Source organism: Ceratotherium simum, chromosome 22, assembly GCF_057802395.1.
Source record: "Ceratotherium simum simum isolate JZ-2026a chromosome 22, ASM5780239v1, whole genome shotgun sequence".
NCBI lineage: Eukaryota > Metazoa > Chordata > Mammalia > Perissodactyla > Rhinocerotidae > Ceratotherium > Ceratotherium simum.
Window position 1 is genome coordinate 7,434,684 of NC_141921.1, and position 18,729 is coordinate 7,453,412.

Here is an 18,729-nt window from a genome sequence, read left to right on the forward strand (position 1 = left end):
GAATGTGAAGATCAGAAATGAAAAGATGGGGCCAGCCCCGTGGCTTAGTGATTAAGTGCATGTGCTCTGCTCCTGGCGGCCCAGGTTGGGATCCCAGGCGCGCACTGATGCACTGCTTCTCCGGCCATGCTGAGGCCGTGTCCCACATACAGCAACTAGCAGGATGTGCAGCTATGACATACAACCATCTACTGGGGCTTTGGGGGAAAAATAAATAAATTTAAAAAATTTAAAAAAAAAATGAAATGAAAAGATGAGTTCAGAGGAAAGCAAGCAAGCAGCAGCACACTGGCAGAAGGTTTATGTAGGGGTATAGTGGCAGAAATGTCTAGAAAAGCAGGCTGAGAATAGATCATAGAGAGACTTGAATGTCAGTCTAACCAACTGTGAAGGGAATCTCATCTGCCACATTCAGTCTAATATGATTCTTAAAACACGTATCTTCTTACTGAATCACAAATTTGCTGAAATGATGCCACAGTCATTTATAAAACTGCCTAAATTAAAAAGAAACCTATAGAAATTATGAAGTTGCTTTTAAAAGGCATAGCTCATACAGTAACTTGTATATCTCATAGTTCAATTCCATATTCATTTCTTACAGTCTCTTAATAACCACATCCTCGAATAATTTTTTTAAGCCTCTATTTGAACACTTCATCTTGTAGGAGCTGGGATGCCCTATACTATCTTGTCTAATCAAGCCAATTCCTGGTATAGGACAAAGATAAGTAGAGAGAAAGGGTTATAAAACATCAGTTTTCTACAATTCAATCCTATAAATCAAAATAATCAAAACAAAATCCTCTGTATGCCACAATATAAGCTCTTTCATTGGAGAATAAACATAGAAAACTATCTTCAGTATGGTAGAGTAGACATTTGTTGTTTTTGTCACCCAGCATCTTTTTTTCCCTATTTTGCTTGGGGAGACCACCTTCTACCCTACCAGCAATGTGTTTCTAGTGAAGCAGATAACATCCCAGCTCCAGGAGTGGAGCGTATGACTGTGAAATTATGACTGGTCAGGATTGGGAAAATGACTGATTAAGGTGATCAGCATTAATCCTATTAATCGTATTATGGTCCTATGAACTTGGAGTTCCTACAATGGGCAGCTGAAATTGCTGCAACCACCTTACCAGCACAAAGGGAGAATCTATCTAAAAATAAAGCCAACCCAGAAGAAATGGGACCTAGAAATAGAGATGGGGGATCTGAGTCCTCATGACATTGTTTAAGTGCCTACCTCAAACCACACCTAAACCAGATTTGCTTTTTTCTTAAACCAGTTTGAGTTTTTTCTTTCACTTTCATCCCAAAGAGTACTACCCAACATACATGGTAACTGCCAAATCCTATAACAAGAAAAGTAGGTCAACTTCTCAGCACTTATCTATTATCACACATTATTATAATAATTTGGTTATATCAATAACCAAATATAGATACTAAATTTAAAAAATGAATCTGGCACATTTTAACATAGTATTTCTCTTTCAAGAGTGCCTTGCACTGTCTTGTTTCTAGACAAAAATCAGTATTTTACCCTTTAGAAAGCAGAAGAAAATGACCATAACTTTCCTATATATTATAACACTGTAAAGGCAAGAATAAACAACTTAGAAATTAAAAGTTTTCAAAAGTTTTCATTACATCATATCACAGTTATTTAAAAAAACAGAAAACAGAAAAAAAAAACTAATGAACAATCCAGAAGCCATGTAAAGATTCTTACTTGAAGCTGAAGAGTATGTCGAAGAATTGTTTCTTCTAAGGCATGGATCCACTTCTCTCGCTCATCAGCATCACGAGCTGGAATAAAAGATTGGAAAAATTAAAACCTTAATTTCTACAATATAGCTCCACATTTGAAAGTAAAAAATTTAAACCATAATGCTAATAGAAAAGATTTTTAGTTGTGCTATTTCCTTACTAGGTTCACCTTTCTTTTTTTTTTTTTTTTAAAGATTTTATTTATTTATTTTTTCCCCCCAAAGACCCAGTAGATAGTTGTGTGTCATAGCTGCATATCCTTCTAGTTGCTGTATGTGGGACGCGGCCTCAGCATGGCCAGAGAAGCAGCGCGTCGGTGTGAGCCCGGGATCCGAACCCGGGTCGCCAGCAGTGGAGCGCGCTCACTTAACCACTAAGCCACGGGGCCGGCCCTAGGTTCACCTTTCTATACTTTCCAAATAAGCGATCTACTTGCAGCCATTTATAACAGAGGGAATAATCGTGTTCAATAATAGTAGGCTACCTCCCCACTGAGAACAATCAGAAAAGCTGGAATAATTATTAAAAAATAACGGGTTGAAGGCATCAAAAAACAAGGTAGTAAACAATTAACAGGCCAAGTTCTAGGAGAAGACAAACATCTGGAAGATAAGCCTGGTATTTAGGGCCACTTTTCTCTTGGAAGCACTGTAAATTCCAGGAGAGCTGTAGACTGAGCAATATACTTAAAAGTCTTGTATATCAGTATATGCGGGCAGGGGATATGTGGGAACTCTATGTACTTTCTGCTCTATTTGTCTGTGAACCTAAAACTGTTCTAAAAAATAAACTCTATAAAAAAAAAAAAAAGGCTTATCAGGCCAAAAGTCCGAGACTAGGGGCCACCAAGAGTGAGGGCTCTGCTAAATAGGTCATGTTTTGATTGGGACCTCAAAGGGCTGCACCTTGGGATTAAGAATAAAACAATCGCTCAGTCATCTAAGTGGCCCAGAAAAACCTTGATGCTGAAACGGATTAAAACAACCCCAGGTTGTTAGCAACTCTAGGCACCTAGCTAGCAAAAGCAAATGAAAATCTTTTCTGTAGGAAGATATTATCTTAGCTGCTGAATGATTTCTAAAAACATTTTTCAGGGGCCAGCCGCGTGGCTTAGCAGTTAAGTGCGCACGCTCCGCTATTGGCAGCCTGGGTTCGGATCCTGGGCACGTACCAACACACTGCTTGTCCAGCCATGCTGAGGCGGCGTCCCACATACAGCAACTAGCAGGATGTACAACTATGACATACATTTATCTACTGGGGCTTTGGGGAGAAAAAGGGAAAAAAAATGAGGAGGATTGGCAATAGATGTTAGCTCAGGGCCGGTCTACCTCAGCAAAAAGAGGAGGATTAGCATGGATGTTAGCTCAGGGCTGATCTTCCTCAAAAAAAATAAATAAAATAAAAAATAAAAACAATTTTCAAATACAATGTCTAGCACATAAGAAAAGATAACCAAGAATACAAGGAGATAAAATTACATATAAATGAGAATCAAAAGACAATAGAAACAGATCAACAGGAGCTCCAGATATTTGAACAAACAGTCCCACACTTTAAAACTATGCTTAACACATTCAATAAAAGACTGAAAACTTTGACAGAGACTTAGAAACCATTTTATAAATGATACAGATTTTTTAAATAATTGAATATAAATTCTAAAACTGAAAAACATAACAAGCAAAATTAAGAACTTCATGGATGAGTTTAAGAGCAGATTAAATCAACTAAAGAGACAATTAGAGGACTCAAGAAAGATCAGAAGAAACTGACCAAAACAAAAGACAATGAGTCAAAGGGATAGAAAATATAGAAGAAAGGGTAAGCAACATAGAGAGCGAGAGGGTATAACATGCATGTGATTGGAATATCAGAAGGAGACAAAAGAGAGAATAGAATAGAACCACTATCTGGCTGAGAATTTTTCAAAACAGATGAAAGACATTAAGCTACAGATTTCAGAAGCCCTAAGAATTCCAAGCAGGATAAAACAAAGAAATACACAGCTAGGCACATCCCAGAAAAAATTACTGCAAACCAAAGATACAGGAAATATCTTTAAAACAGCTGGTGGGGGAGGTGGGGGTGGATAGATTATTTTCAAAGAAGCAACAATTAAATTGAGCTAAGGTCTCAAAAGAAATAGTGGGAACCAAACCAAGAGAGTACTATATCTAATGGCTGAAAGAAAATAACTTGAAATCTAGAATTCAGTGAAAAATATCCTTCAGGAATTAAGATGAAATAAAGTCATCTTCAGGCCAACAGAAACAGAATTTGTCAACAGTAGACATTCATTAAAGAAAATCTGAAAAAGTATTCTCCATGCATAAGGAATAATGTCTGATGGAAGGTGGTAGATGTAGGAAAGAATGTAGAGCAACAAAAACGATAAGTATGTAGGTAAAACTAAATGAATATTGATTGCATAAAAAATAATAATACTTTGTGAGGTTTTAAATAAATACACACAAAATTAAAATACAAAACAATTGCAAATAGATTGGGAAAGTGAAAATAAAGTCAAAGAATTCTAAAGTTCTTGCATTGTTTAGAAACAAGATAAAATTACCAATTAATCTAAGATTTTGAAAACTGAAAGATTTATGTGGCAACTTTTAGAGTAATCATTAAAAGGTTTTTTTAAGGGGCCAGCCTGGTGGCACAGTGGTTAAGTGCATGCGCTCAGCTGTGGCAGCCCAGGGTTCACAAGTTAGGATCCCGGGCACACATCGATGCACCACTTGTCAAGCCATGCTGTGGCTGCGTCCCATATAAAGCAGAGGAAGATGGGCAAGGATGTTAGCCCACGGCCCATCTTCCTCAGCAAAAAGAGGAGGACTGGCAACAGACGTTAGCTCAGGGCTAATCTTCCTCGCAAAAAAAAAAAAAAAAAAAAAGGTTGTTTTTAAGTGTTTAACTTTCAGAATAATAAAATTTTTTTAATAAGTCAATAATGAGAAGCAATCTATCCAAAAATTGACAAGGACCAAAAAAAAAAACCATGCAAGAAAAAAATGAGAACATATAGTACAATGGTAAATTTTAAGCCTAAAATCATTAATAATTAAATTAAGTGTAAATGAAGTAAATGCTCCAATTAAAAAAGAAAGGTTTAGGGGCCAGCCCGGTGGCGCAAGTGGTTGGGTGCACACGCTCCACTGCAGCGGCCTGGGGTTCACCAGTTTGGATCCTGGGCACGCACCAATGCACCACTTGTTGGGCCATGCTGTGGCAGTGTCCCATAAAAAGCAGAGGAAGAAGATGGGCACAGATGTTAGCCCAGGGCCAGTCTTCCTCAGCAAAAAAAAAAAAAAAAAAAAAGAGGAGGATTGGCATGGATGTTAGCTCAGGGCTGGTCTTCCTCACAAAAAAAAAAAAAAAAGAAAGGTTTAGGGGTTGGCCCAGTGACATGGTGGTTAAGTTCACATGGTCCACTTCAGTAGCCCAGGGTTCACAGGTTCCAATCCCTGGTGTGGACCAAAGCATCGCTCATCAAGCCATGCTGTGATGGCATCCCATACACAAAATAGAGGAAGATGGGCACGGATGTTAGCTCAGGGATACTCTTCCTCAGCAAAAAGAGGAAGATTGGCAAGGAATGTTAGCTCAGGGCCAATCTTCCTCAACAACAACAACAATAAAAAAGAAAGGTTTATAAATAAAATTTAAACAAATGATGCTTACAAAAGACACTTACTAATATAAGTATATAGAAATATTGAAAATAAGAGTATAAAAAAAATACAGGGACCAGCCTGGTGGTGTAGTAGTTAAGTTGGTGCATTCCACTTTGGCAGCCTGGGGTTTGCCAGTTCAGATCCTGGGCGCAGACCTACTCGCCGCTCATCAAGCCACCCTGAGGCGGCGTCCCACATGGAAGAGCTACAACTCTACAACTATGACACACAACTATGTACTGGGGCTTTGGAGAGAAAAAGAAAAAGAGGAAGACTGGCAACAGATGTTAGCACAGGGCAAATCTTCCTCAAAAAAAAAAAATATACTAACTCAAAAAAAGGTGACGTTATTAAAATAAAATAAAATAGACTTTACCACAAAAGGAGATCAAGAGACTCACTTTGTAAATACAAGAGATTCAAATGATCAGGAAGATATAATAAATGTAAATCTATATGTAACTAATACCATGGATTCATAAAAATGTGTGTGTGTGTATATATGGCAAAACCCTACAGAATATAAGGAAAAACAGACAGAACATCGCAAACATAGTGGGAGGTTTTGGTTTGTTTTTTTTTTGAGGAAGGTCAGCCCTGAGCTAACATCCACGCCAATCCTCCTCTTTTTGCCGAGGAAGACTGGCCCTGAGCTAACATCCATACTGATCTTCCTCCACTTTATGTGGAACGCTGCCACAGCATGGCCTGACAAGTGGTGCGTCAGTGCGCACCCGGGATCCGAACCTGGGCCGCCAGCAGCGGAGCACGTGCACTTAACCGCTACACCACAGGGCTCGCCCCTAGTGAGAGATTTTAACACATCTCTCTCATTAACTAATAGATCAAGCAGACAAAAAATTAGTAAGGATCTAGAAGATTTGAACAATCTCTGATGAATAAACTTGATCCAACAGACATACACAGAACTCTGCATACAACAAATGTAAAACAGACATTCTTTCAAGCACACACAGAACATTTCTAAAAATTAACCACATAATAGACCCTAAAACAAGTCTCAACAAATTTCAAAGGATTAAAATCAAATGCAGTAGATAGTGAGAATTTAAGCTAGAGATCAGTTAAAAACATAGATAGAAAATACTCAGAAATTTTGAAAATTTAAAAAAAGAAACATACTAAATAATCCACTGTTTGAAGAAAAATCCCTCTTCCTTTCCAATTTGGATCCCTTTTATTTCTTTTTCTTGCCTAATTGCTCTGGCTAGGACTTCCAATACTATGTTGAATAAAATTGGCAAAAGTCGGCATCCTTCTATTGTTCCTCTTCTTAGAAGGATAGATTTCAGTTTTTCACAGTTAAGTATGATGTTAGCTGTGGGTTTGTCATATATGGCCTTTATTACACCAGGTATTTTCCTTCTAGACCCATTTTACTCAGAGTTTTGATCATACATAAATGGGTGCTGAATCTTGTCAAATGCTTTCTCTGTATCTATTGAGATGATCATGTGATTTTTATTCTTCATTTTGTTAATGTGGTGTATCACACTAATTGATTTGCAGATGTTGAATCATCCTAGCATCCCTGGGATAAATCCCACTTGATCGTGGTATATGATTCTTTTAATGTATTGTTGTATTCGATTTGCTAATATCTTGAGGATTTTTGCATCTACATTCATCAGCAATACTGGCCTATAATTTTCTTTTTTTGGCTTGTCCTGGTCTGGTTTTGATATCAGGGTAATGTCGGCCTCATTTTAGTTAGGAAGTGTCCTTCCTCTTCAATTTTTTGAAGAGTTTGAGAAGCATAGGTATTAAATCTTCTTTGAATGTTTGGTAGAGTTCACCAGGGAAGGCATCTGGTCCTGGACTTTTGTTTTGGGGAAGGTTTTTGATTACTGTTTTGATCTCCTTACTAGTGATTGATCTATTCAGAGTCTCTATTTCTTCTTGATTCAGTTTTGGAAAGTTATATAATTCTAAGAATTTAACCATTTCTTCAGGGTTGTCCAACTTGGTGGCATATAGCTTTTCATAGTATTCTCTTATAATTCTTTGTATTTCTGTGGTATCTATTGTAATTTCTCCTCTTTCAATTCTGATTTTATTTACATGAGCCTTCTCTCTTTTTTTCTTAGTCTAGCTAAAGGTTTGTCAATTTTGTAGCTCTTAGTTTCACTGATTTTTTTCTATTGTCTTTTTAGTCTCTATTTCATTTGTTTCTGCTCTGATTTTTATTATTCCCTTTCTTCTACTGATTTGGGGCTTCATTTGTTCTTCTTTTTTGAGTTCTTTTAGGAGTAATTTGATTTCCTTTAGGAGTTACATTGTTTATTTGAGATTTTGCTTGTTTCTTGAGGTAGGCTTGTATCACTATAAAATTCCCTCTTAGTACCACTTTCACTCTATCCCATAGATTCTGGTCTGTTGTATTTTCATTTGTCTCTAGATATTTTCTGATTTCTCCTCTGATTTCTTCATTGACCCAGTAATTGTTCATTATCATTTTGTTTAATCTCCACATATTTGTAACTTTTCCAGTTTTCTTCTTGTAGTTGATTTCTAGATTCATACTGTTGTGGTTGGAAAAGATGCTTTGCTTGGTATTACTTCAATCTTTTTAAATGCATTGAGACTTGTTCTGTGGCCTAATATGTGATCTACCTGGAGAATGTTCCATGTGCATTCGAAAAGAATGTGTATTATGCAGTTTTTGGATGGAATGTTCTGTATCTATCTATTACGCCCATCTGGTCTAACGTGTCATTTAAGGCCAATGTTTCCTTATTGATCTTCTGTCTGGATGATCTATCCACTAATGTAAGTGGGGTGTTAAAGTTCCCTACTATTATTGTGTTACTGTCAATTTCTCCTTTTATGTCTGTTAATAAGTGCGTTATGTATTTAGGTGCTCCTATGTTGGATGCATAGATATTTACAAGTGTTATGTCCACCTGTTGGATTGTTCTTTTTATCATTATGCAGTGCCCTTTTTTGTCTCTTGTTACAGTTTTTCTTTTAAAGTCTATTTTGACTGATATAAGTATGCTACACCAGCTTTCTCTTCATTTCCATTTGCATGGAATATCTTTTTCTATCCCTTCACTTTCAGTTTGTGAGTGTCTTTAGGTCTGAAGTGTGTCTCTTATATGCAGCATATATATGGATCTTGTTTTTTTATCCATTCAGCCAGCCTGTATCTTTAGATTGAAGTATTTAGTCCATTTACATTTAAAGTAATTATTTATAGGCATGTACTTCTTGCCATTTTGTTACCTTTTTTCTGGATGTTTTTGTAGTTCTCTGTTCCTTTTTCTTCTCTTGCTCTCTTCCCTTGTGATTTGATGACTTTGTTTGGGTTCCTTTCTCTTTATTTTTTGTGTATTTATTATAAGTTTTTGTTTAGTGGTTACCATGAGGTTCATATATAATAACCTATGTATACAGCAATCTATATTAAGTTTATGGTCTCTGAAGTTCAACCCCACACTAAAAGCCCTAGAGTTTTACCCCACCCCCATGTTTTATGTTTTTTACATCATATTTTACCTTTTTTGATTTTGTGTATCCCTTACCCTCTTATTGTAGACATAGATTATTTTAGTACTTTTGTCTTTTGACTGTTATACTAGCTTTAAAGATGGTGGATTCACTACTTTTACTGTATATTTGCCTTTACCAGTGATATTTTTTCTTTGATAATTTTCTTATTTCTATTTCTGGCTTTTTCTTTTCCACTTAAAGAAGTCTCTTTAACACTTCTTCTAAGGCCTGTTTAGTGGTGATGAACTCCTTTAGTTTTTGGTTGTTTGGGAAACTCTTTCTCTCTCCTATCTCCTATCACTATTCACAGATGATATGATTTTATATATAGAAAACCCTAAAAAATCTACCAAAAAACTATAAGAAATAATAAATGAATACAGTAAAGTTGCAGGGTACAAAATCAACATACAAAAATCATTTGTGTTGGGGCCGGCCCCGTGGCTTAGCGGTTAAGTGCTCGGGCTCTGCTGCTGGCGGCCCAGGTTCGGATCCCGGGCGTGCACCAACACACCGCCTTTCTGGCCATGCTAAGGCTGTGTCCCACATACAGCAACTAGAAGGATGTGCAGCTATGACATACAACTATTCACTGGGGCTTTGGGGGGAAAATAAATAAATAAAATCTTTAAAAAGAAAAATCATTTGTGTTTCTATACATTAATAACAAAATACCAGAAAGAGACATCAAGGAAACAACCCCATTTACAATCACAACAAAAAGAATAAAATACCTAGGAATAAATTTAACCAAGGAGGTTAAAGACCTGTATCCAGAAAACCATAAAACATTGTTGAAAGAAATTGAAGAGGACACAAAAAAATGGAAACATATTCCATGTCAGAGATTAGAAGAATTAACATAGTTAAAATGTCCATACTTCCTAAAGCAATCTACAGATTCAAGGCAATCCCTATCAAAGTCCCAGTGACATTTTTCATGGAAATAGAACAAGGCATCCTAAAATTTATATGGAACAACAAAAGACCCTGAATAGCTAAAGCAATCCTGAGAAAAAAGAACAAACATAGAGGCATCATACTTCCTGATTTCAAAGTATACTATAAAGCTATAATAATCAAAACAGCATGGTACTGGCACAAAAACAGACACACAGATCAATGGAACAGAATTGAGAGCCCAGAAATAAACCCACACATCTATGGACAGCTAATTTTTTGTGTGTGTGTGAGGAAGATCAGCCCTGAGCTAACATCCATGCTAATCCTCCTCTTTTTGCTGAGGAAGACCGGCTCTGAGCTAACAACTTTTGCCAATCCTACTCCATTTTTTTCCCCAAAGCCCCAGTAGACAGTTGTATGTCATAGTTGCACATCCTTCTAGTTGCCATATGTGGGACACAGCCTCAGCATGGCCGGAGAAGTGGTGCGTCGGTGTGCGCCCAGGATCCGAACCCGGGCCGCCAGTAGCAGAGCACGCGCACTTAACCACTAAGCCACGGGGCAGGCCTTATGGACAGCTAATTTTTGACAAAGAAACCAAGAACATACAATGGGGAAAGGAAAGTCTCTTCAATAAATGGTGTTTGGAAAACTACACAGCCACACGCAAAAGACTGAAAGTAGACCATTATCTTACACCATACATAAAAATTAACTCCTGATGGATTAAAGACTTACATGTAAGACCTGAAACCATAAAACTCCTGGAGGAAAACACAGCCAGTATGCTCTTTGACATAGTCTTAGCAGTATCTTTTTTAATACGTCTTCTCAGGCAAGAGAAACAAAAGAAAAAATAAACAAATGGGACTACATCAAACTAAAAAGCTTTTGCATGGCAAAAGAAACCATCAACCAAACAAAAAGACAACCTAACAACTGGGAGAAGATATTTGCAAATCACATATCCAATAAGGAGTTAATATGCAAAACATATAAAGAACTCATATAACTCAACAACAAAAAAACAACCAAATTAAAAAATGGGCAGACGATTTGAACAGACATTTTTCCAAAGAAGATATACAGATGGCCAACAGGCACATGAAAAGATGTTCAACATCACTAAGTATTAGGGAAACGCAAATCAAAACTACTTTGAGATACCACCTCACACCCATCAGAATGGCTATTATTAAAAAAAAAACAAGAAATAACAAGTGTTAGAAAGGATGTAGAGACAAGAGAACCCTCATACACTGCTGGTGGGAATGTAAAATGGTGCAGCCACTATGGAAAACAGTATGGATATTCTTCAAAAAACTAAAACCAGAAATACCCTATGATCCAGCTATCCTACTTCTGGGTATTTATCCAAAGAACAGGAAAACACTAATTCAGAAAGATATATGCACCCCTATGTTCACTGCAGCATTATTCACAATAGCCAAGACTTGGAAACAACCTAAGTGTCCATCAATGGGATGAATGGATAAAGAAGATGTGGTACATGTATACAATGGAATACTACTAAGACATAAAAAAGATGAAATCTTGCCATTTGCCACAACACAGATGGACCTTGAGGGTATTATACTAAGCGAAATAAGTCAGAGGGAGAGATAAATACCATATGTTTTCACTCATATGTCAACCATAAAACAACAATAAACAAACACATAGACACAGAGAATAGGTTGGTGGTTACCAGAGGGGAAGGGGGGTGACGGGAGGGTGAAAGGGATAAAGAGGCACATTTGTATGGTGACAGATGGAAACTAGACTTCTGGTGGCGAACACGATGCAGTCTACACAGAAGTTGAAATATAATGATGTACACCTGAAATTTATATAACGTTATAAACCAATGTTACTCAATATAAATAAACAAATAAAAGGAAAAATATCTCACTAGAAATTAGAAAATATTTGGAACTGCATAAATGAAAACGTAACATACTGAAATTTGGATACAGTTGAAAGCAGTGCAGAAAAGGGAAATGTATGGCCTTAAATGTATATACAGAAAAACAAAAAGGCTGAAAACAATAGGAAATTAAATTCAAATTAAGTAGAAAGGAAATGATAAGGAACATAAATTAATCAACTAGAGTAAACATAATCAATACAGCCTAAAGCATTAGTTATTTCATTAAATAAGTAATGAAATTGATAAACTTCTAGGAAGACTGATAGGAGGAGGAAACGATGAACACGACAGCTCAGATCATTAATGTCATGAAGGAGAAAGAGGACATCCAGAAGTTCATAGGAGGACGTTATGAATAACTCCAGGACGACAAAAATGAAAATTTTAATTAAATGGAAATTTTTCTTTTAAAATACAACATACCAAAACTGCCACAAGAAGATATTTTGAAATTTGGATAGTTCTATAACTATTACGTGGGACCATAGGAAAGTGCCCTTTTGGTAGATCAAAAATGCTCTAATATTTTTTTATTTTATTTTATTTTTTTAATAATTTTATTTATTTATTTTTCCCCCAAAGCCCCAGTAGATAGTTGTATGTCATAGTTGCACATCCTTCTAGTTGCTGTATGTGGAACGCAGCCTCAGCATGGCCAGAGAAGCGGTGCGTCAGTGCGCGCCTGGGATCCGAACCCAGGACACCAGCATCAGAGTGCGTGCACTTAACCGCCAAGCCACGGGGCCGGCCCAAAAATTCTCTAATGTTAAAGTAACTGAAAATAATCCCACTAAGAAAATTCCAGGCCCATAAAGTTTTACCAGAGAATTCTGTCAAACATTTGAAGAAGAAATAATGCCAATCTAATACAAAATCTTACAGAAAATAGAAAAAGAAAACACACTCCCCAACTCTTTTGTAAAGCCAGTATAACTTTGATACCAACCTGACAAGACTATTGCAAGAGAAAAAAATTATAGGCAATTTTAATTCAATAATAGACGTGCAAAAACCCTATATAAAACATTAATATATCATGTCTGAGTTGAGTTTATTCTAGAAATACAGGTTAGTTGAACATGCAAAAAAATCAATATCCAACAATATGAAAATACATATGAACCAAGTTATTCACTGTAGCATTGTTTATAATCGCAAAATATTAGAAAAACTCTAAATACTCATACAGAGGAGAATGGTTGAATAAATCACGGAGAACTATTCAGGTGTAAAAAAGAGAATGAGGAAGATCTCTTTGGAGTGATTTCCAGACACACTGGAATGAACTAAAACAAAGTGTGCTACTTTTAGCATAAGAAAGAAAGGGATATAAAAAAATATACATGTATCTGCTTGTTTGTGCAAAGGAAATATTAGAAGGATGAACTAGAAACTAAAGAGAATAGTAAGCTACAAGGCATGAGTGGGAAAGGATGGAAAGCCAAGGAAAATAGGAATGAGTTAGTAAGGATATGGAGGTAGCAACACTTCTCCAAATGTATCTTTTTGTATATACTCAGACTCTATGGAACCATAGTAATGTTTCACATACTCTCAAAAAAAAAAAAATTAACTAAAATCAACCAGAATGAGGAAGGGAAATCCAAAATAGAATACAAACAATAACAAATTAACCTAACTGTATTACAAATGAATAAGACAACCATACTGAAGGGAATGAGGAAGAAAAGATTAAACCTAAGTGACTTGGAAAACAGTACTCTGACTAGATAATGCAAAGATAAAAAAAGAACTGCACACAAATACTGTACTCTAGTTAGTAAATCTGGTTTTCAAAGGAGTATAGGTTAGCATCTGTAACTACAAACAAATGAATACATTGTAGATAATAAGAACCAGGTTTCTCATCATCAGAGAAAAAAAAATTACAAATAAGGAAAGGAAGAAAGCTAGAATGAAGCATGTGGTGTTGATCCAGAATTGGAGGTATCAATATGAACCCATAGTTTTAGAGAGATAGATAGAGATAGGAAGTGCTTGAAAAAGAATGAGGGCATGTCAAAAGGAAACAGGAGCCAACTTGAAGGAGCTCCAATGGCCAAAGCCTGAAGAATTTGAGCAACAGAATAAATGATAGTACTGGATTATAGCCCCTAGAATAAAATAAATATCCAATAGTCTAATACTGATTAAATAAATAATTGAATAAGAAAGTAAATGGGGAAGAAGGCACAGCTCTTCTTTCAGAAGAATTACAATTCCTAAGTATAGAAGGAACGAAAGAAATTTAAAAATCACCATTAGACAAATACCGCAGCAATAATCACTGCAGTGATGCTCCACTGATGGCATACTGATAGCTAAAATCAGTGGGCAAAAGTTTGAGGAGAAACAGGATATTAGCAGAGTTTCAAAGTATCTCCCCCAAGATATTTATCAATTACAAATGGAAAAACAGTAATTTTACAATGGAGAAATCTGACAGACACTACCTTAATCCAGTGATCAAAGTGAACATCACCAGTAATAAATATATTGATATCATATATCCCCCAATACGATCCACTGAGAAGGAAACAGCATCATTTCTGCGGTATTCTCGCTAAAAATATATAATCTCAATCTAATCATGAGAAAACATCAGATAAACCCAAATTGAGAGATATCTACAAAATAACTAATACTCATCAAAAATGTCAAGGTCATGAAAGACAAGCAGAGAACAGAGAATTGTTATAACTAAATGTAATGTGGGATCTTGGATTGAATCCTGGAACAGAAAAAGGGCTTTAGAGGGAAAAATCAAATGAGCTCTGTGGTTTAGTTGAAAGTATTGTACCAAATGGGTGGAAGACCCAGCTCAGGACAACAGAGCCTGAGCAGGGAGAGGAGGGCATACATCACACCAAGGGACAACCTGGCATAGGCATTAAAGGCCAAAGCAGGATGAAGAGGGAATCTACACAGTGGAAAAGTCTAGCGTGGGGCCCGCCCCTGGCTTAGCGGTTAAGTGAGCATGCTCCGCTACTGGCAGCCCGGGGTTCGGATCCTGGGCGCGCACAGACGCACCGCTTCTCTGGCCGTGCTGAGGCCGCGGCCCACATTCAGCAACTAGAAGGATGTGCAATTATGACATACAACTATCTACTGGGGCTTTGGGGGAAAAAAAGGAGGAGGATTGGCAATAGATGTTAGCTCAGAGCCAGTCTTCCTCAGCAAAAAGAGGAGGATTAGCATGGATGTTAGCTCAGGGCTGATCTTCCTCACAAAAAAAAAAAAAGTCCAGCATGGGGCATCGGGGCCCAAGAAAGGTGAAGAGGAAGTCCACACTGCAGGGGATGGGGCAGCCTAGCACAAGGTTTCCGAGGCTGAGTGGAGTGAGGGTGACATCCACACAAGGAAGTGGGTGATGATGGGAAAAATCACATACAGAAGGATTGCTCAAGTAAGTAAATATAACAAGAATAAAGGATTTCATTGTTGGAAAATAGAGTTACAAATATGGTAAGGGAGAAAACCAAAATGATTCTGAAGTGTGAGATTGCAAATGGAGCTATCAGCATGAACTCACGGTTTTCAACACATATGTAAACACATAAGGAAATATGGAAAAGGACGCACATGTGTGTACACACACATGTATATAACATTCACAGTTTTCTTAGCTCTGAGAGGGCCTGGGCACCATGACATCCAATAGCAATAAGTACACCTAGCACCAGGCGCTGATTTCCAAATACCGTTCTCCATTAAAAGGAACCCGGGCTCCTTGGAAAAATGGTTGATTCCAAAACTAGGACAGGAAAGGTAGAAAATAAGCCTGGAACATCTTTTTTGTGCCAGAAAGTAAGGAAGGTAATACTCAGAGAATGACAGAAACATGTTAAAACAATACAGAAGTCAGCTTAAAAGGAATTCTACTGGCCAAATCAAGGACAATTTGAGCATCAAAATAAATAATGATAGTAAAGAATTATAATCTATTGAGTAAAACAAGAAACCATGAGTTACTACTGATACACATAAATTGAAAGCTTGATGAGGAATGGGATATTGGCATAGATTCAAAATATCTCCCCACAAAATATTAAGAAGGGAAAAAGATAAAATTTAACCATAAAAGCCTGGCAAATACCACCTTAATCCGGTGATCAAAGTAAATGCCATCAGTAATGAGACAAACTGAAATCCTGTGATAAGAACACAGCATCATTTCTGTGATCTTCAGGCCAAAGATATTTAATCTGAATCAAATCATGAAGAAACAACAGAAAAAAACAAACTGGGGGATATTCTACAAAATAACTAGCCTACAATCTTCAAGTGTCAAGGTCATAAAATTCAAGGAAAGACTGAGGAACTGTTCCAGACTGAAGGAGACTAAAGAGACATGGGCCAGCCCCGTGGCGCAAGCAGTTAAGTGCACGCATTCTGCTGCGGTGGCCCGGGGTTCGCTGGTTCGGATCCCGGGCGTGCACCGACACACCACTTGTCAAGCCATGCTGTGGCGGCATTCCATATAAAGTAGAGGAAGATGGGCATGGATGTTAGCCCAGGGCCAGTCTTCCTCAGCAAAAAAAAAGGGGGGGAGGATTGGCAGATGTTAGCTCAGGGCCGATCTTCGTCACAAATAAATAAATAAATAAATAAATAAAATAAAGAGACATGACAACTAAATGCCAAACGTGATTCTGAACCAGATCTTCTTGCTATAAAGGACATTATTGGGAAAACTGGGAAAACTCGAATAGAGTTTAAGGATTAGATGGTATTAATGCATCAATGTTCATTTCCTGATTTTATGACTGTATAGTGTATATCCAGGAAAATTTCCTTGTTTTCAGGAAACATACAATAAAGCATTCAGGGGTGATGAGACATCCTATTAGCAACTTCCTCTCAAACAGTTCCAGGGGAAAAGTTCTTTGTATTGTACTCGCAACTTTTCTGTAAGTGTGAGATTGTTTCAAATTTTTAAAAATTATATTTAAAAAAAATCATGGGCCGGCCCCGTGGCTTAGCGGTTAAGTGCGCGTGCTCCACTACTGGCGACCCAGGTTTGGATCCCTGGTGCACACCGACACACCACTTGTCCGGCCATGTTGAGGCTGCGTCCCACATACAGCAACTAGAAGGATGTGCAACTATGACATACAACTATCTACTGGGGCTTTGGTGGGGGGGGGGAAGGAGGAGGATTGGCAATAGATGTTAGCTCAGAGCCGGTCTTCCTCAGCAAAAAGAGGAGGATTAGCATGGATGTTAGCCCTCATGGAGGGCTGATCTTCCTCACACACACACAAAAATATTATTATGGGGGCCAGTCCGGTGGCGCAAGCAGTTAAGCGTGTGCGCTCCACTGCAGTGGCCCAGGGTTTGCTGGGTCGGACCCCCGGCACGCACCAATGCACCACTTGTCAGGCCATGCTGTGGCGGTGTCCCATAAAGTGTAGGAAGATGGGCATGGATGTTAGCCCAGGGACAGTCTTCCTCAGCAAAAAGAGGAGGATTGGCAGATGTTAGCTCAGGGCTGATCTTCCTCACCAAAAAAAAAAAAAAAAATTATTATGATAAATCAAAAAAGACATAAATAAATGGAAATATCATTTCATGGATTGGAAGATTCAATACTGTAACAACATTCAAACTGACCTATAGATTAAGATTAAATGTAACGTAAATTAAAATTCCAAAAGGCATTTTTGGAATTTGTCAAGATTCTAAAATACAAATACAAAATGGTACAAAAGGTAAAGAATAGCAAAGACTTTCTTGAGAACAAAGAAGCATTCTTAGAAAGTTTACTCTATCAAATATAAAGTCTTATTATAAAGCTACAGTAATTAAGAAAATGTGGTATTGGAGCAAATACAGATAAATAAACCAATGAAATAGAACAGAGCCCACAAATAAGCCCACTCATATACATATATGGACATGATTTGTGACACATGTGGCACTAAAAGCAGTAAGGAACAATCTTTCAATAAATAGTGCTAGGCCAATACGGGGAAGAAACGAAACCAGACCCTACCTTGTACTACACACAAAAATCAATCCCAAGTGATTCCCTGAAAAACAATAAAGCTTCCAGAAGGTAAAACAGAAGAATATCATCGTAACTTTGTGTTAGAAAAAAGCTTCTTATACCAGATACAGAACTCTTAATTATAAAGAAAATGACTGATAAATTTAACAACATCAAAGTTAAGAATTTTGGTTCATCAAAAGACATCACTTAGAGAATGCCATGGTAAACTACTGTGACATATGGAGTTAAAGAACATGGACTCCTAAGCTAGAATGCCTAGGTTCACCTCTGAGCTTTTGCTATTTATTAACCATACGACTTTCAGTAAGTTACTTAACTTTTCTAAGCCTCAATGTTCTCATTTGTAAAAGGAGTAATAGTATCTACTCATAAGGTTACTGCAGAGATTAAATGAGTCAATACAAATGCAACACTTGGACGGGTAAATGACATAAAGTAAGTACTCAATAAGCATTAACTATTATTATTATTACTGCTGGGCATTTATCATGACCTGGCCCTGATTCCAAGGAGCTCCCAATCTAGTAAAGAAGACAGATTTGCATTTAGCTGTATAAATACATAGCTTATGCCACCACCAAAGGAAGTGAAGGAAAATCAGGGAAGAGCTCCTTAAGGAGTTAGGTGTAAAAGAATAAGAATTAGTCTGTCAAGTAGAGAAAGATAAGGACATCCTGAAAGAGAAAAGAAGACTAATAAAGACACTGAGACATGAAAAAGGTGCATTTGGGAAACTGATTTGAATGTGTCTAGAACACTGGGCTGATTTGGGGAGGAGGAAATGGCAAAAGATTAGGATCCCAGCCCAAGGAGTATGAATGGACTTTATCTTTACGACAATGGGGAGCCCCTGAAGAGTTTCAAGCATGAGAGCGACATGGTTAATCTGCATATTAGGCACATCAATCTGG

The 18,729-nt window shown here is 37.3% G+C and overlaps 1 protein-coding gene across 3 annotated transcripts in view; it reads right to left on the minus strand.

The window, feature by feature from the left end:
• The window catches only part of OSBPL9 (oxysterol binding protein like 9), a 170,792-nt gene that overhangs the window by 77,670 nt on the left and 74,393 nt on the right, over window positions 1-18,729 (minus strand). For all 3 annotated transcript variants that reach the window (XM_087445950.1, XM_087445954.1, XM_087445953.1), the window contains exon 4: window positions 1,739-1,815. In XM_087445950.1, the coding sequence (XP_087302076.1) occupies window positions 1,739-1,815 (77 nt within the window). The remainder of the gene's footprint in view (window positions 1-1,738; window positions 1,816-18,729) is intronic.